The sequence below is a fragment of the Protomyctophum parallelum genome (assembly GCF_964188405.1).
Source record: "Protomyctophum parallelum genome assembly, chromosome: 12".
Lineage (NCBI taxonomy): Eukaryota > Metazoa > Chordata > Actinopteri > Myctophiformes > Myctophidae > Protomyctophum > Protomyctophum parallelum.
Genome location: NC_139712.1, coordinates 34,854,808 through 34,879,807, shown reverse-complemented (window position 1 = coordinate 34,879,807; position 25,000 = coordinate 34,854,808). Strand labels below are relative to the sequence as shown.

At 42.5% G+C, this 25,000-nt stretch overlaps 1 protein-coding gene across 1 annotated transcript in view; it reads right to left on the bottom strand.

Moving 5' to 3' along the window:
• Window positions 1–25,000, bottom strand: part of LOC310868009 (cadherin-7-like) — a gene marked incomplete at its 5' end in the record, with an annotated part of 188,143 nt that overhangs the window by 66,411 nt on the left and 96,732 nt on the right. The window contains 4 exons of the mRNA XM_083778211.1: window positions 3,305–3,441; window positions 7,357–7,610; window positions 12,192–12,379; window positions 16,412–16,579. Of these exons, the coding sequence (XP_083634337.1) occupies window positions 3,305–3,441; window positions 7,357–7,610; window positions 12,192–12,379; window positions 16,412–16,579 (747 nt within the window). The remainder of the gene's footprint in view (window positions 1–3,304; window positions 3,442–7,356; window positions 7,611–12,191; window positions 12,380–16,411; window positions 16,580–25,000) is intronic.

Below are 25,000 nucleotides of genomic sequence, written 5' to 3'. Positions count from 1 at the left end.
TTTATGCCCTAAAATCTATAAATCTCACACTATTAAGGCAACCGGCCGGTTCCATGCTCTGCACAAGGTACTTCTAACTTGACATCTCAGAGGACATTATTGCACTTTCACTCCCCTATAAGTATTTGAAAACTTGACTTACTTTTGGTATTGTAAAGTACATTCTGATGCCAATATACTTTTGTCCTTTCACTCAAGTTATATTTAAAAATACAGAATTTTACTTGTAAAAGAGTATCTAACTACCAGCCCTCAGGCTGCAGTGGTCAGAGGTAGAGTGGCCGGTAGAACCGCCGGACGGGAACCGCGAGATTCAGTTTCTTTCCTCCGCCATCTGTGAATGAATGTATGGGTGAATGTAACGCACAATCTATGTAAAGCGCCTTGGATAAAAAGCGCTATATAAATGCACCATTTACCATGTATTACCCTCTGTGACCTTGGCTTCCGTCGAGAGACGGACCAACAAAGGGCGTGCGTGCAGGCGGCTCGGTGTCACATTAGCATCCAAGGCATGCAGCCGCGGCCCGGCCCGGACCTTAGTCAGCAACTCCCTCTGACTGTCCCTCTATCTGTGCAAGGCACGACACCATCCACGTACGCCACAAGCTGCAGGGAGGAGGCCCGGAGGTCATCGCCGCCCCCACCCACCCACACCACCAGCATGTGAATTAACATTACCCGACAGCCCTCTCATCCTGACCCCGATGACTCCATGCTAGGATGTATGTATTTATTATAGGCATGGTCGGTGGGAGGGGAGGGGGTTGGGGGTTAGTTTTAGTCATCAGCTTAGTTTGTATTTTGTTTTCGTCAGGGAAAATAGTTGTGTGTGTGTGTGTGTGTGTGTGTGTGTGTGTGTGTGTGTGTGCGCGCACGTGCACGTGCATGCGTGTGAGGTGGTGACTCATCTGGGACACAGCAGGACAGAGAGACCCACGAGGCTTTACTGACAACATCCTCCTTACAATCGATGGCAGCACAAACAGATTATTATGATGTGTATCTATTTGAGCCCAAAGTGATGTCACTACACTTGCCCAGCATGCTCCATGGCCCAAAGAACTGATGCTGCGTCCGCACGGGCAGATGCAACGATGCAAAGACACGTTGTGAGTTGATTTGGAGCAGCTATGCATGCGTCATCATCGCGTCTTCGCAACGTCATGTCGCTGTCTTCCATTGACAACAAACGGTAGACATCTTTTACATCTGCCCGAGTGTGAACGCACCATGACAGTAGAAGAAGGAAGAGTAGAAGAATGGCCTTTAATTTATTTTATATTAAAGTGTTGTTTGGGTATGTGGGCCCTGGCCATGTTGAAACATACCTGGCCATGTTGAAACATACTCCAGGTGGGCCTGGAGTTACAAAAGGTTGTTCCTGACCCAGACTGCGGTGTACTAAAGATCTGTCATTTTGAGGTATTTGTACTCATTATTTCAATTTTACAATACTTTTACTTCTATGCTCCACTACATTTAGCAAGCAAATATTGTACTTTTACGCCACTACATTTATTTGAAAACTGTAGTTACTTTGTGGATTTGGATTATTATTACAAAATATACATTAACCACATAGCAGATCTACAAGCTCACATAGCGATGCAACGCATTGTGAGCTTGTAGATCGGCTATTAAAAAAAAAAAGAAAAAACATTTGAAAACTTTGAAAGGGAACATTCTGCACAATGAGTACTTTCTCTTTTGGTACTTGGGTACATTTTTATACCAATACTTTTGTACTTTTACTCAAGTACATTTTTAATTCCGGACTTGGAACTCACACTATCTGTTGTATTTTGTGCTACATAAGCAACACTGGCAGACAATAAAATAAGTTACACAACAGGTAGCTCCGACGAAGCAATCTGATGGGTTGAAATAGCTATATCTAGCAGTGCTTCAGAGGAGCGTGACAGCACACCATGCTTCAAACGAACATGACAGCACACCTAATCAAAATACCTCCAAAAAAATCAACTGTGCTGATCAGACAGTCTCGCAGCGCAGAGTCGCAGAAAGGTTATTTTGAGAGAGAAATGTTCTGTGCAATATGAATATATTTTGATATGTTTCATTGTGAAGGTAAAGTGACGTAGTGTTGTATAAACATGACGAGAGGGCATCACCGTTGTGCCAATCACAATAACGCACACCCTCTCGTGTTATATTGCTTACATGAAAAAATTTAAAATCACGTAAAACATTATTCTCCGGTGCAGTTGCAAGGAGTTGTGTTGTTGCGGTTGACCTTAAAACGTCCATGAAGGAGTTGGGCCTGGTGGACAGCGCAGCATGCGAGTGTGGCGAGCCCGAGCAGACTGCCGACCACATAATCACCACCTGACCTCTGTACAGACCTCCTTCAGAGGCTGGCCTCTTCCACGTGGGACCAGGGACAAGAGCCTGGCTTTGCGACACTGAGCTGGACATATTCTTCCCAGACTTCCCACACCCACACTTTCTGATATGAACAATAAGGCCATCACACGGCTAGCACTTTCAATATCGCTTTTTCAACCTCATGCCATCAGGACAAAGTTACAGAACCTTGCCATGGAAAAAGGTCTGTTTTAGTAGGAGTTTTCCCCCTCAGCCATTTAACAAACTGCTCCGCCGATAGGATGGTTGTGTACACAGTGATCTTTGTGTATATGTTTTCTGTGTTGTTTTGTTGTGGGTGTTGAACAGACCTATATGTGAAAAATATCGTTCGGGACAATAAAGACTATTATAAATGTGATATGAAGACGATAAATTAATGAAGAAGACCATAGTAAAAGCTGCATTCATGGTCTGGAGAGGGCAGTTGTTATTTTGCAGACGGTTAAAAAGGTATAGGGCAGTGGCTCAAGCTCCCTTTGATGACTCCTAAAACGTCTACAGAGAGTGTGGATTGTACCTTCCTCTGCATATTATCTGAATCTGCAGTCTGCACCCTATTCTCAATCATTTCCAGACTGTCCTTGAGTTGAGCGAGCCTTTCCCTTGAAGTGAATTTATCACCACCTCATGGATAAGAAGCTAACAAGTCGCTGCATTAGAAAATAAAGTGATGTGTGGTCGCGGGATGCTGGATTTGGTGCATATACTGTTATGGTACTTTCAGACGGGCATCGATTAACGCAGACGTTATCCAGGTCTATTGTCAGTTGCAGGCGTGTGCACGAGACAATTTCACATGACCGTGGCCACGTACGTAAATACGCTTGCGTTGTCGCCCCACAACAAAACGCAGGTCTCATTGAAAATGAATTACTTGCGCTTTTTTCGCTGCCCATTACTGTGCGACACTTACGGCTCTCGATGGCGAAGATGGTGAGGTTGTGGACAGAGTTGACCTCTCTGTCCAGCAGCTTGGCCGTGCTGATGACTCCGCTCAGGGCGTCGACGTTAAAGAACCGCTCCAAGTCCGTGTTCCTGTCGATGGAGTACCTGGATATGACATGCAGACAGACAGACAGACAGACGCCTGGATTAATGTTCCTGTCTATATGGAGTACCTGGATATGACATGCAGACAGACAGACAGAAGCCTGGATTAATGTTCCTGTCTATGGAGTACCTGGATATGACACACGCCTGGATTAAAGCACTTTGAGTGCCACCTTGTGGCCAAAATCAGAGGCAGAACTTACTATGATGCACGTCCGTTTTGTCGCCATCTTAAATGCATGTAGCAAATGCACTAATGGTAGCGAGCTAAGAAATGTAAATCTGTAATGAGCGCCGAAGCTGGTCGATTTGATCAATACCACGGACAGCATTGTAGTTTCTGAGAAAACAACGTGAAAAGACCATCGCTAAAACAGAAGCTAACGGATGTGAGTGTGCGTAAACACTAACAGTGCAGGCGGTGCCCTATAGCAACCGGGACAACCAGAGCAATTCCAAAAAAAGAAAACAGCAAGGCTTTCTTGTCGAAATAAAAATGCCTTAGAACGAGTATACTCGTATGAGTATACTCTTTTGCCAATCTGGGAACCCATTCAAAAAAATAAAAATAAAACTCTGGGGCCCGGCTTGTTTCAATGCCAGGATTGTTCACGACCCCTAATGCACATTTCAGTCTGTCTTCCTGCTATAGGGCCCTCCCCTGGGCAGGGCAGGGGTTAACCAACAAATACTGTTCTGCCGTAGTCTGAAAACCCACCTCTTCAGACTCCATCTTAGCCCATATAGCAATTGCCGTATCACTTTCCCTAGCCTCAACGACCTTACTGGCGTATGCATATGCTCAACTTATGTAACTTAGATAGAATTTTATGTATAGACATAGCACTCCGTAGTGTATACGCATAGTTTCTTTATATAGACTCTCTGGATTAAGAGCGTCTGCTAAATGCTTAATTTTTGTACACCTATATCGAAACTAACATTTAGAACCCAACATCTTGCTCATGTAGGTTAATCCAATAATACAGAAGCAAGGTTTTCTTGTTTGTCTTGTTTAATGTATAGGACTGTGGAAAAAGCTTGCGCAAGACAAGAAAAGCGAGGATGCCAATTGTGATTGGCCGGAATGTGATGATATATGATGATAAGAGCGCCCCTCACTTCACACAGGTGTGCTTTTTTAATAAGTGACTAAATTGATTATGCATATTAATCACTTAAGCCTTTTATTATAATTTGTGTTACAATGGTGGTGTGCAAAAATGAAGAAAATAGCTGATCTACAAGCTCACAACGGAACTCGACACTGCTATCTTCATTATTTACTTTTTCATGTAACTGTCCTCTTCAACCACCGGATTTGAACCCGCGGTTCAAATCATTTTTTCTTTTCTTTTTACCAATGAGCTAATAGTGCCTGCTTGCTTATTGGAGGAATTGAATGTTTTACCATCAGGTCAAAATCTGTGTCAGATCCATGTGTCTGGGTGAGAAATGATCTTTGACAAGATTTAATTGTCTCAATAGAAGAGCATGGGGACAAAATACAGCCCCAATTGTATAAATTGCATAACATATTCTGCCATACAGATTGGACGAAATTACATTTTATTCATTGACAAAGTAAAAGTGCTCGCCTTCATTGTAATCTTGAAATAATGGTGATATTGATTCCATTTCACTCAGCCCTACCCTTAGGAGAGATTCCACCCGGCATATTTTCATTGCAAATCGAATCTTTTTATGGTCATTGCGTTACGTTTGTGATAATTATTTAAAATGTAAAGCTGGTTGTGGAAAAAAGAAAAAAAGGGCCGTTTTCAACTTTTTTCCAACTGGTAATAAATGATGTATCCCCATTGAAAGTCCTGAGGGTCGAGCATTGTGCCCGTTAACCGTCTCTTATAGCGGGAGGAACATCACAACTTCAATTAAGCTTCATATCCAAAGGGTGTTATTGTAATGTAATTCGACTCCTTGGTATAGCATTAGTTCCACAATAATGTTTAATTTCAGACAGATGTATAGCACATAACATATTGCGGCAGAAGCCGATAACGTTCAGTGGCACAAAAGAGGCAATTTACGTCCAACAATAGAGTAGTAATTTGATTCCCGAGATTAAGATTAACAAACAATCCTGACAGACGGAAGCATGAATACCACATGATAGCCATTCAATTAAAAGCATAATGGGCCGAGGGATTTCAGGAGTGACACAAATGCCACGGCACTGGTAGTTGAGCACTGACCCTCCCGTGAGAATGCCCTTCTCTTGTTCAAGATGGCATTTCATTCTTTTTTTGCAAATGCTAGCACGTCTTTTGCATTCCCTGACCATATGGCATTGTTTGTGCCACACAGCCCCGTGGGTGGGTGGGGTGGTGGGGACTTGACTACTCAAGTGCCTACAAATTCTGGGTAAACACACAGATACCGCGGAGTGGTTGAATGAATGCAAGTGCTGATAAACACAGCACCCCCCATACATCTGATTGTATGACATGAATTAAACAAACAATAAAGCATGCACGTCCACTCACTAAATACCATATGCTGGGCAGAGGTCAGAATCCACAAATAAGAATATAGTCCTCACTCTGGGTCAGGTGTCTCCAACTGATCAAGAGCCTGGATAGGCTCGAAACTTCACGTCCAATGGCGTAAAAAACCTAAATATTTTTTTACGTTTTGGTGAATGATCCAGTGTGGGAACTTTATTCTACTTTGGGGGTTCCCCAGATGATTAGCTTTTAATGTGCAACATTGTTTTCTCACTCAACAATAAACAAACCAACAGGCAGTATAGTGTATAATACAGGGTCTGTGCATTTCTAAAGTGGCAATTTAAGGACCTAGTCAGGGTGGCGAGTCGCCAGTCCAATTGGTATTGATTATTTGTGGAGGGCCGTGGCACTGAAAAGTTTGGGAAGCCTTGCTGTACTGTATGTCCCCAAACACAGCTTTACATCTGACAAGTGGGCACAGTGCATAATATTCTTTCACCACTCTGTTGAAAGAAAGTGGACAAGATGTGGATTGGGGGCGTTTGAAGGAATGGTCCCTGAAGAGGCAGAAAGCCTCGTATAGAAACTGTGCACTCAGCTGTGTCTGGACTTTGCCAGGAAGCTGTTTAAGTCCAACTTCAGAGATTGGCTATACCCTCGCTCAGAAAGGAGATCTCCGGCCGCCAGACAAGGGACGCAAACACACTGGACATTCCAATCTCCAAACTGAGATACAAGAAATCACCAATCACATGCAGACAGACTCTTAAATGATGGTGGATTTTTATATTTGTGTTTTAGGTCATTAAGTGTTTTAGATAGGCAATTGCATTTTGTTGATTTGAGGTCTTATCGTAATCAGCTAAATATTTAAACCTGTGAATGCTGTGATCATGCTGAAAGAAAAAATCTAAACATGAAGAAACAAAGAGGCTACCACCGAACACTATATCTACAACAGAGCACTGTTACTCGCTTCAGAATAGATTTTTAAGATTTTATTGTTTGTCTTTAAAATGGTTTGGCACCTCAGTATATCTCTAAACATAAAAGGTTTATATCCCTCAAGGCCATTCCGGTCTGCAGGCCAGGTGAAACATGAGGTCACAAAGAAGACATGTGACCAAGCCTTTTCTGTCGTAGCCCTGCGACATAAATGAAGTGCATTGGATCGGATCGGATACAATACCCAGGGAGTCAGGGACATCGCTGACGATTTGGTTGCCCTACTTGCATATATTTGTGCCCCCCCCCCCCCCCCCCGACGAGAGAGCAGCGTTATCTCATGCAGATCGGCCACTGTTGCCTTTTGCGAGGACGCACAAATGGGAGTTTGTTATTACGTGGCTGAGCCGCAGAGAAAATAGTTATCATGAGGGTCGGCTTGGCACTTTTGTTGCCCTACCTGCAGTATGCGTATTGGTCGTAGCGACGGCGCTGACAATACCTGATGGCACTGCTGGAGGTGTCGGGGTCGTGGGCCGAGATCCTCCCGATGGATGTGCCGACGCGGGCGTCCTCCGAGACCACCATGTCGCTGAGCGGCGTGGAGAAGACGGGCGGCTCGTTCACGTCCTCCACGGTCACGCGGACCGCGGCGGTGTCGCTGTAGGGCCCCACGCTCAGGAAGCTGGAGTCGATGTGGCGATTGATGGCCTCGATCCTCAGCACGAAGTTGCTCTTGGTCTCAAAGTCCAGAGGCTGGAGGGATGCATGGAGGAGGCGACGTCACGGCGATAGGGAAGAAAGAAAGGACATTCCAATTCAAATCAATTAATGCACCAAGCAGTGTTGATTTTGTCGACTACCTTTTTTCACTGACAAAAACTAAATGAAAACTAAGCTATGATGACTAAAAGTAAGAGTAAATATATATTGACAATTTCATCAAAAAATAAAAACTAGACTAAAATGTTAGGAAGGGACTACTGTATACAACCATTACGACGGCCTCAAGGCCCGCCAAAATACTTTTTAGTCCCGGTTGTCCAGAACCAGGACAAAAGCCTCTGCCCGGGCTCCGGACAGCTAGGGCCCAAATCCAGATCACCCCTAGATCTTCATATGTGGAGCTGGTCGGTCTACTGACCATGCCTGAAGAAGGTCAGTAGACCGAAAGCTTGCTAAATAAATACATTGATTGTGCGCAGATCTGAGTGCGCGGAGCTTCCCTTTATTTTTTCTCATGTTTAACAATACTGAAAATAGGGTAGGTGGAACAATAGGTTGACATCGGGTTAAGTTCAAACAATTAATCTCATCTGAATGTCGTCCGCCTAATAAGCATGCAACGATGGGCTCAATCCCACTAATTAGGAATGGCATTAGGTGTGACAATGGTCATTGTCCTACTCCTATTGTCCTTAAAGTGCTTACATTTAATTTTACATGCAACTATCTTCAACACAGCCATTTGAAAATAGACGATGTGTCGCATTGTAATCCTGTTCTCTAAACTGCCTCCCCCTGGCCAGCCGGGGCGCCTGATGGACGGGAAAGGAACTGGTTGTAATAACGTGCTACGTCCGAACGGGGAAACTCCCTCCTGTCAGGTGAAAAGAAGTGTCTTGGACTCCTCATGCATCGAAGGAAGCATGAGGTCAGTCCATTGCTCTCCGCAGGTTGGCAGAGGGAGTGTAGCGCCCATGATTACATTAGATAATTGACACTTGGTGAAACAATGGGTTGCCAAATCGTGGGATAAGAATTATAGACAAACATACATTTTGAATGTGTATTTCTACATTGCAGTATTGTTACTTTTACTTAAGTAAACAACATGAATAAAAATGTTCAACACTGCAGTGCAGTGCAGAGGTGCAGTAGCAATGGTGACGGCAAAGCTATAAAGATGTATTCTTATTATTATGACTCATTGTGTGCAACACTGTCGAGGTGAAAGCAATGCCAAGGCTATAGACCCCGCAAGAACTTGGCACAATCTGAATGTAAAAAAATCGATGCCAATAATATTGCATTGTTATCTTGACTTTGTGCTGTATACATAAGCAGTATTATTGCATTTTAAGAAAGGGGGTGCAGCAATGTGACGGACGGCATTCTGAAATGTATTCTTTTGGAAAACGCATGGCTTTTCTTGTGTGTGTGTGGGGGGGGGGGGGTTGCATATTATTAAATAATTAAGTAATATTTTAAACCTACATCATAATATAACGCAGCACAGCAACAATGTGACAGTTTCATTGGCGACAGCTCTCACCTCGGCGTAGAGAAGAGGTTGTTGCAAAAGATCAAATTCTCACCACTTTTGACAAGCGGTGGCTTTCGGCCAACCTTGTCTCCCAGCTCCTATGTTCCCCTACTAAAGTATGGCAGCAATGAACTGTCAAACATCTCACACTGGCCTGAGAAGACCTGTTCAAGTTCTCCAAAAGCTAGAACTCTCTACTACGGTCTCTGCCCGTATAGCTGTGTATTGAGAGGAAACTGCCTTGGGAACATTGTGACAGAATGGGAAGTCTATAGTCTAGCATTAAAGGCAGACTAGATGACTTTACACGAAAGGAATCAAGGTGTTCTTTCGAGGAAATTTCACTTTTTTTTATTTCATAGAGAGCTTCATAGACTTGTTTGACACAAATTGACAGCACTGTCATCACTGTTTGATTGGATTTCATGTCAATGTGTATTTTCAGACTTATAACCACTTAAACGCATAGAGTGTATGCATCATACCCAGTGTTGGGTATATTACTTTATATTTTTAATATATTACTTATTAGTTATTACCTTAATTTTAAAGTAATATATTATATTACATATTACTGTCTGAGTAATATATTAATATTACTATTACAGTTACATATTACTTTTTTTTTAAATGCTCAAATTGAACAATTAAATATTTTGTATTATATATTGGACAGAATGGACACAGATGTGCACTGTGCAGGCAGATGAATTATAAGATTTTTAATTACATGAATTTATTTATTTTACTTTTTTGTAGGCGTTTTCATATGACACACAATAGACCTACTGTATACCTTCTAGCCTATAATGTCATCACAAGACACAAACCACTTTCTATGCCTTTTATTAAAGTCCACATACAGAACAGGGACTGCCTAGAGTTCTCATCGGGCCTGAAAATGAAGGCCTACCCTACCCAAAACGTCTGGGTTTCCGAGGCTAACCCTACCCTAACCTAAATAAAAATGCCACTATAAGGCCGCGGCGCCTTGCGCCGTGGTTCAAATGTTATTGAAGGGAGTAAGGGACGGACTAATGTGAACGGACTAATCGCCGAAATAAAGGATTTATGTAACTCACGTTCCATTTCCAACATTCTAATGGTTTCCAGCGATTTCCAGGGGTGAGCAAACATCTTTGAATCAAGCAGCGATCCTCTGAAGTGACGCAGCATGTCCAATACGGTCCTCGTTAACAAAGTGCAACTTTTTCATCATTCACCGTTGGCTAACGTTGTGCAACAGTCCAGAACAGAGCTATTATGACAACTGTCTACTAGGCTACTGTAGGCCTACATTAATCATTGCCTCTCAAACCCACATACACACAAGGCACTCAGAGATGCCCCTACCCTTCAAACCTTCAAATCCACCCTCAAAACCCACCTCTTCATAATTGCCTTCCCTAGCTAACCCTTTTCACTGTCTTTTAATGTTCTTTAGCTTTTAGTGTTATGTTTCCTTTTTTTTTTTTTTTTCTTCTATTAAAGTTGTTTTTTATTTTGTTGTTACCTCTGTAAAGCATCTTTGGGTACTCAGAAAAGCGCTATATAAGTTTGAGATATTATTATTATTATTATACCACGCGTAATGTGCGTTGCCTAACCAAAATAACAGACATACAAACTATCAACATGCCGCTCGATTGCGTGTCGACAGCTTGCAGATCTGTTCTTTTGGGCACACATGAGGCGCGCAGCGCTGGATGGGGAAATTAAATTGCTGTAGGCTACAGGCAGCGCTACGATTTGGAAACCAAATAGCTGTAGCCTACAGTGGACTGTAACATGCTTGGTCAACTGTGTATGCAGTGAACATTAACATTAGCGCTTTCATAGTTATATGGAGCATTTACCGTGGTGTCGTTGATTAGGTAATTTAGGTTATTCACCCAGCTGGGTTCAACGAGACAGCAGTGTCTCGTTAAGACCTGACGCTTCCAAAACGAGCTATTGTGGATGAATCGATGGGCGTATAGAACATTTAAGCATATGGCAAGTTAACTTAAGTTATATACTTTGATACTGAGCACTAAGCAATTAATTTGGTTCGCAAACCAGACAGCGGTAGCAAGTTCAACAACCACCGTTCTAATCTGTCACTTTGGTGCACTGCTGCTTTCTCCCCCCTATGTTTCTCCTGCCTACAGGTGACTGTATAGTGTCTGATGCAGCGGCTATAATGCGCTTTGTTTGGCGTTTGTAACGCGGAAATAACGCGTTAACAGCGAGTAATTTACATTACATATTACACATTTTTTCTTCAGCAATATATTATATTACGCATTTCGGTAATATATTACGTAATATATTACGTTACATAACGTCCGTTACCCAACACTGATCATACCCAGAAGTTATGCGGGAACTCCTATTGAGTGGGAGAAAAAAACTACTTTCTGGTCTTGACACCCCATACATCCAAACAGAAAAGTGTGATCTGATTGCATTAAACAACGTTAAATTACGTTAAACTCACTTTGCCACTCGATTTGCCACTCACACTTTCTTCATACGCATACCATAGGGCGAGAGGGCGAGAAGCGGCTTCGTCCAAAAAGAGCAACCTTATATGGTGACGTGACGTGTCACGAGGCGTGATGACTGACAACAATATTTGGAGGCGTGACGGATTGACGGACGGATGGACAGGTTTTTTAGGTTTTCATAGTAATCTGCGACCTACAGTTGCAGTCTGCTCTACACCAAACCTATTTTCCGAAAGTAACCGATTTAAAGCTCACAATTTACAATTCCTTTTTGACAGTTTGTGTGGTATGTGGCCTTACTTCAGTCATGCGAGTGTTAACCCCTTTTGGTGTTAGCATTATGTTGTGCTTTAGCTATTGAAAAATAGCAGATCTACAAGCTCATAGTGCGGCACCGAGTGCCGCGCTACGAGCTTGTAGGTCTGCTATTTTTGAAAAATCGAAGAACGACTGACATAGAAACATAGCTTTTTCAGAAAACTGTCAGGATGTAGAAGACATTTTTAGAATCCGATCTCAGGTCAAAATGGGTTAAGGGCAGGGCAATAGACATCTATAACAACCCAGATGAATAAGATATACCTTCAGCAGAACGATGACCCCCTCTTGTGTCTCCTCGTCCGTGGTGATGTTGAACAGGCCGCTGCCCTCCGTGTCGGAGATCCGGTAGTCCATCTCCGCGTTGGGCCCGATGTCTGCGTCCACCGCCTTGATCCGAGCCACCACAGACTTCACCGGCAGCGACTCCAGAACTGTGTACTGGTAGCTCTCTGCAGGGTGACAGGGGAGACAGGACAGGGTGAAGGCAGCCGTAATGGACGTGTAAAAAGTAAGTAAGTAAGCCTTGCCGAGCCATAGGGGGGCGGGTATTAGTTTAATTATTTAATTATTTAGTTTAATCTTGTTTTTGTCCGAGAAAAAAGATAGTGAACATTTTGTATCCTAGTTGTAGTCAAAGAAATTAATTCTGCTTTGCAGAGGCATTGGAAGGTATCATCTTTGCCCCCAAAGTGAATAAATAAATAAAACATCCTCTGAGAGATTCTATTACACAGAACAATCTCCATCGTGTTCCTTCCCAGAGCTTTTGTGTCTCATGAAACGTCGGATTTAAAGCACTTCTTCTGAAGAAGAAGAATAAAGAAAAAGGGAGGGAATCATATTCATAATCATAAGCTTCCACCGATAACCCGTAGCCAGAGCTCATTACCAGAGCCCGGGACCATGTTTCGCTCGGCCCGGCTGCCTCCCCTCAGCCGCCACCGCGCCGTCTAAATGCTAATCTTCCTCTGTGACATTGTTTGCTGCCGTGTAATCTATGTAATGGCTTTTTAATTTGCCGTGGAATAGCGAGCTCTTTAAAAGACAAAAAAATTATTGCTTTCCCCAAACCTCCCAGCCACTGCCCCTCCAGTATTGTCTCCCGACCCCCCCCCCCCCCTCCTTGCGCTCGATCCCCCCCAAACTCCCCCTACCATATACTTCCTCAACCTCCCCCTGTGCAACTAATTTTTATGTATGTGATGTATTGCCATGCTTTTTGTTCTTGCTTAATGTAAATCGTTCTGGATTAAGCCTAAATTGTAAATTGTAAACTATGCAGTGTTCAAATGTATGAAATGTAAAAAATACAATTATAATAAAAATAGCCCATCTACAAGCTTGTTGAGCTTGAAGATGGGATTTTTTTTCAAATGGCCAAAATGTATATAGGGTTGAAGTGCATGTATGTTTTGTAATAATAATCTAAATCTACAAAGCAACTAGTAACTAAAGCTTTCAAATGAATGCAGTGAAGTAAAAGTATTAGAAATTGGAAATACTCAAGTACAAATACCTCAACATTTTACGTACTGTACTTAAGTAAAGATACTTCCCAGTCACCACTGCTCTCATCGTATACTCCCCCTACTGCACCCCCTCTCTCCCCCCCCCCCCGCGTGCGAGCCCCTCTCCCTCTCACCCTAAACCCCCGTAATGCTTCCTCATGCGTCTAAGAAAATCCCTTGGTTTTCTTTTCTCCGCCCGCCCTTTCATCGGAGGACCAGAGAGCAGCTTCTCTCCTCTCTCACCTTCTGGACTCCATCAGCTCTGGAGCTCTGTAATGGTCTATCGATTCTGAGTGCTCTGACCCGCTGCGAGGCGGGGGCGGGGGGTCAGAGCGGATATAGGCCTGCAAAAGCATCTGTGATTCTGTGTCATTTTTTGATTTTTAATTGTGAAAATGTGCGCAAATCGTTGAATATAGCCTAAACTCAAATCTTTGCTTCTATAGGGGGTCCCTCGCTGGAACAAAATGTTTTGAAATGTGTGTGTGTGTGTGTGGGGGGGGGGGGGGTCTGCCAAATGCACATCATTTTCCATGTCATAATGGGCAAAAATGGCAGTGATGTGTGTGCGTGTGCGTGTGCGTGCGTGCGTGCTTGCCATGCAGCAAATTGACTCGACTTCACGGCAGTCCAATCCACGCGCACACACACACACTCGTGCGTCATGTGCGGCGGTGGGGGCACATGCACATCTGAGCCACGGTCTCTATAAGCTATCACGAGTAAACCGATTGCCGGGGAGTTGCACAGATTATCATGAGAAGCACCGAAGGGCCCTTTGAATCCTAATGCCCTCGCCCTGGAACCCATTAGCAGAGCCATGAAATGGGCTGACGACAAGAAAAGAAAAGGGAGAGAGAGTAAAAAAAAGGGGGGGGGTCTGATTGATCCTGGAATCTACTGCGTTAGCAAGCAGCAAGCAGACCCCCAGCACATGATGAGAAGGGGCATTATATTGGTGGGAAAAGTACTCACAATTTGTTACCATGTGTTGGGCAATATTACTCAATAGAGTAATATGCTACTTATATTAAAACCTTGAAAAGTATTAATATTATATTACTTATTACTTGGAATCAAGAATATATTATTTTACATATTTTATTATATATTACTTTTACCCATCCACCTCACACCTCCACCTGCAAAAAAGGGATCCTACAACAGCACAATCTGTAACTGAATCGAATTGTTTTGAATAAGAAGAGTCATCAATCAGCCAAAAAGGCTATAAAATAAAGCAGCAATCTCTCTTGACCTTGTAAATGAAATGGTTTCAAACGGTAGCCAAAACATCCTGAGTAATATCATATGTGCTACATATATTATATAGCACCTTTCTAGTTTCTGTTGCTGTTGGTGGGAGTCATGGCTGCCAGTTCCCACCCATGTGGGAGTTCCGACTGCTCCAGACCATGCTGAATGACTGCAAGTTTGCATAACATCTTCAGGCTAGGATTTAAGTCTAGGATGTACAAGTCATCATAAAAGGTGATGATACAATCTCCCATCATGTACATCACAGACCCACTATAGGGGCCTTTCCCCTTATGTTCAACCTGCTTCCAGGAAAAGGTCTCTTGACTGAATTTCCACAGATCATTGAAGTACTTGATGGTGGCTGTTGATGTACAGCCACCAAATATGTACAGCTCTCCATTGTTGGCAAAGGCTGAATGACATCGACGTCCTTCTGGGACAAGGTGCCCAGAAGGTGTATTCAGCCAGGCGTTGGTCTCTGTGTCAAACACTGTGATGTTGTTGTAGACAAGCCCCCAGCCACCGAGCCTCCAAATGAAAACATTTTTGTCCCAATGATGGTGGCAGAATGACCTTCTGAAGCAGGTGGAGGAGTTCCTCTGGTAATAATTAAAGCCCAGACCATTGTAGTAATGTCCAACTTGTAGATGTCATTAGTGTATCCAGTCAGCTGGGTGTGTCCTCCATAGATATACATGACCTTCTCCAGGACACAGGCCGAGTGGTAGCGTAGCGTCTCGCCTCTGGAATAGTACCATAAACATTGGGCCATCTATGGTTGTCAACATCAAAGGCACACAGCACATTGCAGTAAGGATACCCTCCCCAGAAGTAAACAGTGTCTTCTAGCAGCACAGCTGTGTGGCCATAGCGCCTGGATGGAACCTCATCAGGACGCTCTCCTCTTCCATTTATCAGCTGTGGCAACTTCCTCCAACGCAAAGACACTGTGTGGAAGATGTGGACTTCAATCTGATCCCTCTTGTTGCTATGGGACCCTCCAAAGGAGTAGAGCTTGTTTCCGACTACCACAGCAGCTTGCTTGTAAACGTAGCCAAGCCAAATGTCCAGTGAAACATTTTACACTCCATTTTACACTCCAGCACCATCAGTGCAAATACCTTACAGACGAGGTCGTTAGAAGGTGTGGATTATGTTCTGATAAATATTCTGAATGATATTTAGTTTGTTGGGGGGAAATGACAATGATATACGGTATATATGATGGCAATGTTGTGATGTCATTGTGCGATGACATCATTATGTAGATAATAATGACTGATTTTTTTTAGATATAATCTGAAATGTAGTAATTGCCAGACTTTATTCCGGATAAACTTTTTGAGGGCTGCTAGCCCCCCCCCCAACACCTGGCTTTGTGTGTTCCGCCTGTGACATGTGTGGACCTAGTCTATGGAGTTTTTATGATGAGGTTTCTTCTGCACATCAAAGTCAATGGCCAAGTCAATGGCAAATGACGTAATTGGGTGACTTCATCATCATGCGCTAGACCCCTGAGTCGGTAACGATGGAAGTCAGGTTGTTGTTTTTTTATTTGTTTTTTACCACAATGAGACGATTTTAAGATGACCCCATGTTATTCTCCATAGAGACAAACTTCCGCAAACCCCTTGGAATCAGGGGATGAGCGAGCGAGTGACGTCGGGCCTTCGGGCGCGCTATTGCAGAGAGGGTTTGAGAGCGTATACGTACTGTGAGCGAAGTGCGGCGGGTTGTCGTTGACGTCGGTGAGCGTCACGGTGACGGACGTGGTGCCGGAGAGACCGCCCATCTGGCCGACCATGTCCTTGGCCTGGATGACCAGGACGTACTGGTCCCTGGTCTCTCTGTCCATGTTGGGCAGGGCCGTCCTGATGATGCCTGCATGGGGAGAGGGGGAGGGGGAGAGCGAGATATATTTAATTAATGCAAACAACACATTTTATTTTATTTATTATTTTTATTATTTATTATTTTGCATTCTGCATATTTTTTTAAATAATTATTAAAAAATAAAAAATAAAAAAATTATTATATATTTCTTATTATATCTTATTATATTTTCTTCAGTAGTATAGCCTAAAGAAAGACTAAAGCCTAAAGACATAAAAGAAAAATCGAAGAAATGCCATGAATTGCCGGTAGAACCGGTATTCTGGAGCCAGTGCCAACAGAATGCACGAAAGATGCTGTGTAGAACCGTGAACCAGCTCTGTGGACCGGAAGTAGAAATCGGCCATTTTTGTGCCACAGTGGATCACCTTCGCTAATGACTGGTTTCGAGCTTGCAGATCTGCTACATTTTGAGACTTTTTGTGTGTGAAGGGGTTCATTTAGGTTTAAAATAATAAAGAAACACAAAAAGTTAGAATACGAAGATGAGAGCATTCTACCCGACAGCAACGATGTGGTTCAAGACCACCGCATGCTGTACTTAAGTACAATTTTGAGTATATTTGTATTTAACTTGAGTATATCAAATTTTCAGTACTTTTACTTCTACTCCACTACATTTCAGAGGGAAATATTGTACTTTTGCTCCTTACTACAATTATTTGACAACTTTAGTTATGAATTTGGATTATTATTACAAGAAAAGATACATTAACCACTTTAGCCCTATACACATTTGAAAACAATGTGTCGCATCGAGAGCAAATATGTTTGGTGTTCTAGGGTTAAGTAAAACATTTGAGTACTTTTTCCACCACATGGTTATTACAGTATGTGGATGTACAGTAGCAGGTGTCCACTGTCTACATGTCACTTACAACAGTGACACACATGGACGACAGGCAGTTTTGTCATATTGGCAGATCAATTATGCCAGTCAGGAGGACGGACAGGCGATGGATGCATGGCCCCTGGCAGTTCTCCTTCTCGGCCTTCTGACTGACAGCATCTCATCTTGAACACATGCAGTGGTGGAAAAAATAATCACATGTTTTACTTAAGTAAAACAGGCAATCTAAGCAGTTGCCTAGGGCGCAATGCCCAAACAAATAATTTTATTTTTCTAACTCATATAGGGGGCCATGGTAATTTTTCATTATGTAATTTTCTTTTTCATTATGAAACTACAGAATGTAAGCTTTCATATGAGGCATTGTTCATTGAAATTGGAAAATATTTGAAGAAGATAATGACCCTTTGAAAGTCGCCCTGAAAAGATTTCAAAGATTTTAGCCCCTCTGAGCCCCATAAATGGCTGTGACAGTAGGTAGTTGTCTCCAACCCTATAATCGCTTGCATAATTACTCCCCCACACGTAACCACTCCCCCCACTAGGTTAGCTGTCAACTGCATAACATATTGTATAATAGTTGACACTTACAAGGTGGGATTTGGGGAAAGTACTCACATTTTTTACTTAAGATAAAGTATCAATACTGCAATATAGAAATATAGGACTGAAGTTGTTTAGTGTATGTTTTGTAATAATAATAGTACCAAATTGCTTGGGCCGGCACTGAGAACTACTCCATTACAAAGTGAAAGTGCGCATATTCAAAATGTGCTTGAGTAAAAGTATTGGCACCAAAATACGATGCGAACATGCCCCCTGCGGGAATGGAACCCAGGATATTCTAGCTGTCAGGCGACCGACTGCGCCACTGTGCCCCCGTTGCCATTATGGACCATGGTTAATGTGGCCATGGTACCCCTGTAATCTACTGGGAGCTCTCTGAACTGGTTCTTATACCCGTCTTCACCGAGTGAGGTCAGGACTTCGGCACTCAACTATCTATTATAACATTAGAGAAGTTGTACCCAACACATGGCAAGAAACCCAAAGCCACAACAGCTACGTCGCTATTGCAACACCCACAACACCATCTTACACACTACACTCACACACACTCACACGGGCAGTGACGTCACACAGTTACCCTTCGCAGTGTTGCAACGCTATCTCCTCCTATCGCGGCCATCGCCAACACTCGACACCACCCGCCAAAAAATGCTCATTGCACTGCCACCAAAGATGCCTCCCGTCCACACTCACGGCGGCAATGCATTTGTTTACTACAAACATTATCGCCCCAAGCACCCACACCCCCGGAACACTGTTGCCCTTTCACCACGCTAAATTCGCCAGGTCTATGCAAGTGAGCACAAATTACATGTGAGAAAATTCATTCACAAGCCCACAAATGCCATTCAAATGCCATTCAACACACACTACGACTCGCTTACAATTCGCGAACCTGGCAACTACTTCTCTGTCTTTTAATTGGCTACTAGCTCTCAGCCTGTGCTGCTCTGATCTGAGTCTCCCTGACAGTCCTGTCCACTGTCCGGACTCCGCAGGAGAAAAAAACAAGGAAGGAGAGGAATTTTCGCCTCACGATTTTGCTTATTCCTTCTAAATCTCTGTATATCAAATATCGCTCACTCAGCGAATCTCTTAGTTACATCAACATTGACAGTAGTTGGTTTGTGCCAAACTATTACAATTACACCGTTCGAATTCGCCAATTCGCCTGCCAGCCATACTGCCGAGTACTTTTGATTGCGCACACACACGCACACGCACGCCTGGAAGCCACGATCTCTCTCTCTCTCTCTCTCGCCACGCCACGCCACGCACGCTCGCACGCACGCACGCACACACACACACACACACACACACACACACACACACACACACACACACACACACACACACACACACACACACACACACACACACACACACACACACACACACACAGGAATAGCCGTGCAGGCTATACACGGCGGCAGCGAGACAGGACGTTATAATCTTGAGTTTAATTAAATAACTGTCTTTCTCCGCACGTGCACACACAACATTATTCAAGTGAAATGCGTAACGCCAATATTGGGCTAATATAGGCTACCAATATGTGGGTAGCCTACAGGGATTTACCCACGGAATGAATATATATAATCATCTATACCAGGACGGCCCACACTTTTTTTTACTTCAGAGCTACTTTCAAAACGACCAGCTCATATACCCACCAAATAAAACTATCATCCCATTGCTGAAAATAGTTACAAAATGTAATTGAGGAGCCTTTCATAGGCTACATACAGTGGTGACCCGCTCGTCTGTACCAGGCTGACTTCTATAGGTTTTGAAAGGTACCTTTCATTTTTTTATTCTTTATTTACCCAGGGAAGTAGTTGAGCACAGGTGCTCATTTTCAGCAACGCCCTGCACATCAAAACACACACACACACACACACACACACACACACACACACACACACACACACACACACACACACACACACACAATGTCAAAGGTACCTCTGGACACCACACCTCTGATGGGTGGGGTTTAGTCTTAAGGGGTGTGTTTCTTTCACCCACTGTGTAATACAATAAATGGACGGTAGGTGGCAGTAGTACAGAGGCCAGAGCAACTATAAGACAAACGCACATGGAATGGGAAATAGAGGGGGGGAAATGGAAATGGTAGGGTTTTGATTTTTGGTATTTCACTTTGCTACTGATGATTGTACGCAACAACAAGTATTGCATTGTGTGTTTGAGCTGACAGGCCCTTTTGGATGTCAATCAATCAAGTCATCTCAGGTCATCTCAAGCGGCAGATGCAAAAATCGTTTTTTATATTAAAATTATATATATTTTTTAGGGCCATGTCATGTGGTCTACATGCAAAGCCTTTGTGATCTATACTGGTAGATCCTGATCTACCTTTTGGGCACCGCTTAACGTCAGATCAGCAGTTTTTTCGGCCAGCGCCAAAAATGCTCCGACAGCATAATCGGAGCAAATACCGGGCAGTGTGTATGAGCCATAACGTGTTGACTACACTACACTACACTAATAAGGACACATAATAATAACTAATAACCCATCCGTTACTACATGTGGAGTCAACTCCCGCAATTTCCTTTTTCCCATAGTGCGCGGCAACGTAACTCTGGGATGAGCGGCCGTGAAGCGGCCGCGAAATTCTAGTACACAACAATTACAGCTGCAAAAATAAGCTCTCTCCCAGTTAATGGCCTTTTTATAATCATAATTTAATCTCGCGACACTAAAAAGATGACAGTCAGTGTAATCCCCCCCACACACACACACAACAAGAGGAAAATTAAAGCCAACACGATTTAAATGCAAAGAAAAGCATTGTAAATCCTTTTCCAAATCCATCACTGTTGCTTTGCTTCAAAGTTAATGGCTTGCAGTACAATGTGTTTCCGTCATTATGGATTGAGGATTCCTACGGAAGATTGCACATAAAGTACCGCGGCGCAGCGCCACACAGCACGCCCCGTGCCGCAGCGCCACACAGTACGCCCTTGTTGGAAATGAATGAATCGCTTTTTGGTTGCTTTATCTCGTTCCGAACCTGATGAGGTAGATCACGAGGGGCGGGGTGCGTGGTTAGTTAGTTATAGAGTTGTACACGTGATTTCTTAATCCTCCTTAACCCATTAAGACCTGAGGCAGATTCTACAAAATGTCTTCTAAGTCTTATAACAATTGTTATATAATTATAGGTTGGTCTATATCAGTGATAGGTATTTTGGGTATTTGGTGAATGAAGGGGTAATTTTCCATGTGTAGATATAGTAACACTTTCTCCCCTATCTCCCCTAGGGAGATAAAGAATTGTTTTGGATTGAGTGACTCCCTCTGTGTAACAACATGTTTTTCTCCAACACTGTCCTCCCAACTTAAGATGCTGCTGTAAGTCCCTGTTTGATAACCTCTGAACTTAAATGGTTCACTTCCCATTCGTCATACTTCCTGGGAATTCCCAGGAAGTGTAATTTGCCACGTCAACTAAGTAGACCTCCCCGGCAATAGGGGTAGCCAATATTACCATTTTATTAGCCTATGAACCCAAAATGAATTGCTTCCTATGTCATTCTTGTTTTGTTTTACAAGCCCTATATAATGTAATCCCGGACATTGTCCGGGGGAGAAATCCGAGGGCGGCGGTGGCTCAGGGGTAGAGTGCCTGGATGGTAACCGTAAGGTTGCCAGTTCGAACCCGGGCTCCCCCAGAGTTACTGTCGAAGTGTCCTTGAGCAAGACACTGAACCCCTAATTGCTCCCGATGTGCTAGTTGGTGCCTTGCATGGTTTCCCCTGCCATCGGTGTATGAATGTGTGTGTGAATGGGTGAATGTAATGCACAATCTCTGTAAAGCGCCTTGGATAAAGGCGCTATATAAATGCACCATTTACCATTTACCATTTTGTAAAGTCCATTCTGCTCCCCAGAACATATAATGGTGAATATAATCTTTTGAAAAGTATGCGCTGACTGTGTGCGGACTCTCCTCATTGCGTCATGTCTTGGTATTTTTCCTGCTGTAAGTAATTCTACTCTTTTCCTCCTTAAGTATTGCAGCTCTTCCCCTAAAGTATTTATCTGTAAAAGGTTCATTTATATAGTATTATAGTTTTATAAGTTTAACCTTATAACATTAAATATAAAGTTTAAATATGCACCTGGTCTAAAAAGGTACAACCCTTTAATCTTTTACAATATATTAATTTGGACTTGAGTACTTTTACCTGAGTACATTACTAGCCTCTCCTGCACTGGAGTCTCAAAGATTTAGTAGCTTAGAATTCAAAGGTTATCTAGGCAAATATGTATTAGTCTGCGACGGGGTTCCCTGTATAGCCACTTTAACCCCTTAGCTACCAAATGCAGCATAGGAGGCTGCATCCCTCAACAGTTAGCCTATGGCTATTTGACATTTATCATGTCAATTTTGAGGGTCTAAAAAATAAAGAAAATAAAGTTATTTATCAATCAGTGGTTCTCAAACTTGTTCATGTCAAGGACCCCCATTTTGGCCGCCGACCCTCTTCTCAAAATATTTTGTTCCATGGACCCGCATGACTTTAAAAGAAGATTAGCCTTTTCTCCTTCTTCTTCTACTTTTTTAATAGCCAATAAGTATAAAATTAAATTATGGTTTAGTGTTAAAATGACAGCTGTTTTCCCGGTTTAAATGCATTAAGTTAAGCAGAAACTTGTCATGTAGCCTAATTGAGGTCAGATCAAGACGGGAAAAAATAAAATAAAACATACTGTTTATTTTCTCATTACAGTAAGACTGTACAGATGCCTTTGCCCTTGATGAAAGAATGATTTGTTTTGTTGAAACGTAGCAGTTTCTTCTTTTTTTTTGCTAATTTGCGTGCTATTTTGCTGCAGTATTCTGTCTTAAAAACACTCTTCAAAGGCATTATTTGGGAAGTAGAGTTCAAAGGCATCACTTAAAGGCACTTAAAACTGTGCAGTACAATCATTTCACAAACACTGGTGACAACTGGCGTTTGAAACTACTTATTGTCATCGTCATCGTCGTCCGGCATGCACACCGTGCCAGTGTTTGGTTTTTGTGGCATCAAATTTTGATTTTTTAGGTCTTGAATAGTTTTAATTTAGTTTTAGTCACAAATCAGTCACCTGGAATGTCTTAGTGTTAGTCTACTGTAGTTTTCGTCAACTATTTATCATAAGATTTACCGAAATACATGTATTTTTACCGAAATACATTTTGTTCGACTAAATCAACTAGATTTAGTCGAACAAAATGTATTTCGGCAGCGTTTTCTTTCACTTGCTGAAAATAGCTGATCTACAAGCCCACGACACGTTGTAGCACGATGTGTTGTGAGCTTGTAGATCAGCTATTTTCAGCATGCAACTAATTGTAAATTGACTTATACTGGATCTCTTGTCCACTAGTCACTTCCTCACATTTTAGTCTAGTTTTTTGCCGAAATTCAGAATATTTAGTCTTAGTTTTAGTCACCATAGCTTAGTTTTAATTTAGTTTCCATTTGGTTTTCGTCAGTGGAAAAAGGTAGTCAACGAACATTTTTCGTCTTAGTTTTAGTCGACGAAATAAACACTGCCCCGTGCCAGCTAAAACTATGGCGAAAAATGTTCGTCCACTACCTATTTTTCACTGCCGAAAACAAAATAAAAGCTATCACGACTAAAACTACAGTATAAGACCAAATATATTGACAATTTAATAAATAAATAAACTAGAGAAAAATGTGAGGGAGGGAATAATGGAGAAGGAATCCAGTAGAACTAAAAGACAAGTCATTTTCTGTTTAGGCGTCGCATTCGGAAATATCAGATCTACAAGCTCACAGTAGCGCTGCGTCGCGCCCATCTGCTATTTTTGGCACACAGCTAAGCATAAATCAGCCATTACATACGACGCCATTGCGGCTTGCTAAGAGATGCATTGCAGTCGACTAAATTATCTCTAAATTTAGACAACAAAAATCTCATGATATTTATTCGACTATTTCAGACAAATAAATTGCTGTCAAACACTGCCCCATGCTACCCCTTTCATTGGTTCTCATCCCAGGTCCCCAGATGACAGTAAAGTGATTTTGTTTTGAATTTTAAGACAATTTAAAAATTTAATAAGTAATGAAATGAAAATCAACAAACTATACTATACAAATTGGTCAAACATTAGCCAAATTGTATAAAGGTTGAAACCTTTGTTCATTTTCCTTTATTTTGAAGCCCTTTGAGCTGCAATGAAAACAGGCAAAACAGTGAAAACAGTGACATATCTGCTGGCAAATTCCTATGTCACAAGTGCTTGTCAGGGTGGAGGCGCGTCCCCATACAGGTAAAATATGATTATTTGGAAAAGGGTTGAGAATCAGCTGTCCTATTTTGTCATTTCACAGTAGGTGAAAATGGTCAAATTGTCAAAATTGCACAAAATAGTAGAGCTCTTTGTAGAGTGACGTGATTATTTCTGCCACGATGTGACAGAACCCATCGTACAACCGAGTGTAAAAATATAGGGATTCATATGTTGTTTCCTTTTATCAATGCCACCACGGGTCCCCTCTCGGCTCCAAATTGTTCTTGGCCAAACTGTAGTAAATGGTAAGCAAAACCATACAGCGCCTGCCATACTACTGCACTGTTCGTGCATTTCACTATGTGGGATAATGGCAGTTCAATAAAAATAACAATAGAGGCTTTTGTTGCTTGCAGCACAAAAAACCTGCGTGTCATTTACATTCCAACACTAGATATGGAGCAGCGGGAAGTTGGCTTTATGTCATCGATCGGTGTATGAATGTGTGTGAATGTAATGCACAATCTATGTTAAAGTGCTTTGGATAAAAGCGCGATGTACAAATGCACCATTTACCATTTGTGACTACATTTGACTGAGGGACTGCCATTGGATTTTTTTGAATTTTCTTTTGTTTCACGTCATGTGAAAGCAGGGAATCATAGCTCCAAATTGACGTATTGGTGGTTCAGTTTGGCCCACCAGTTTT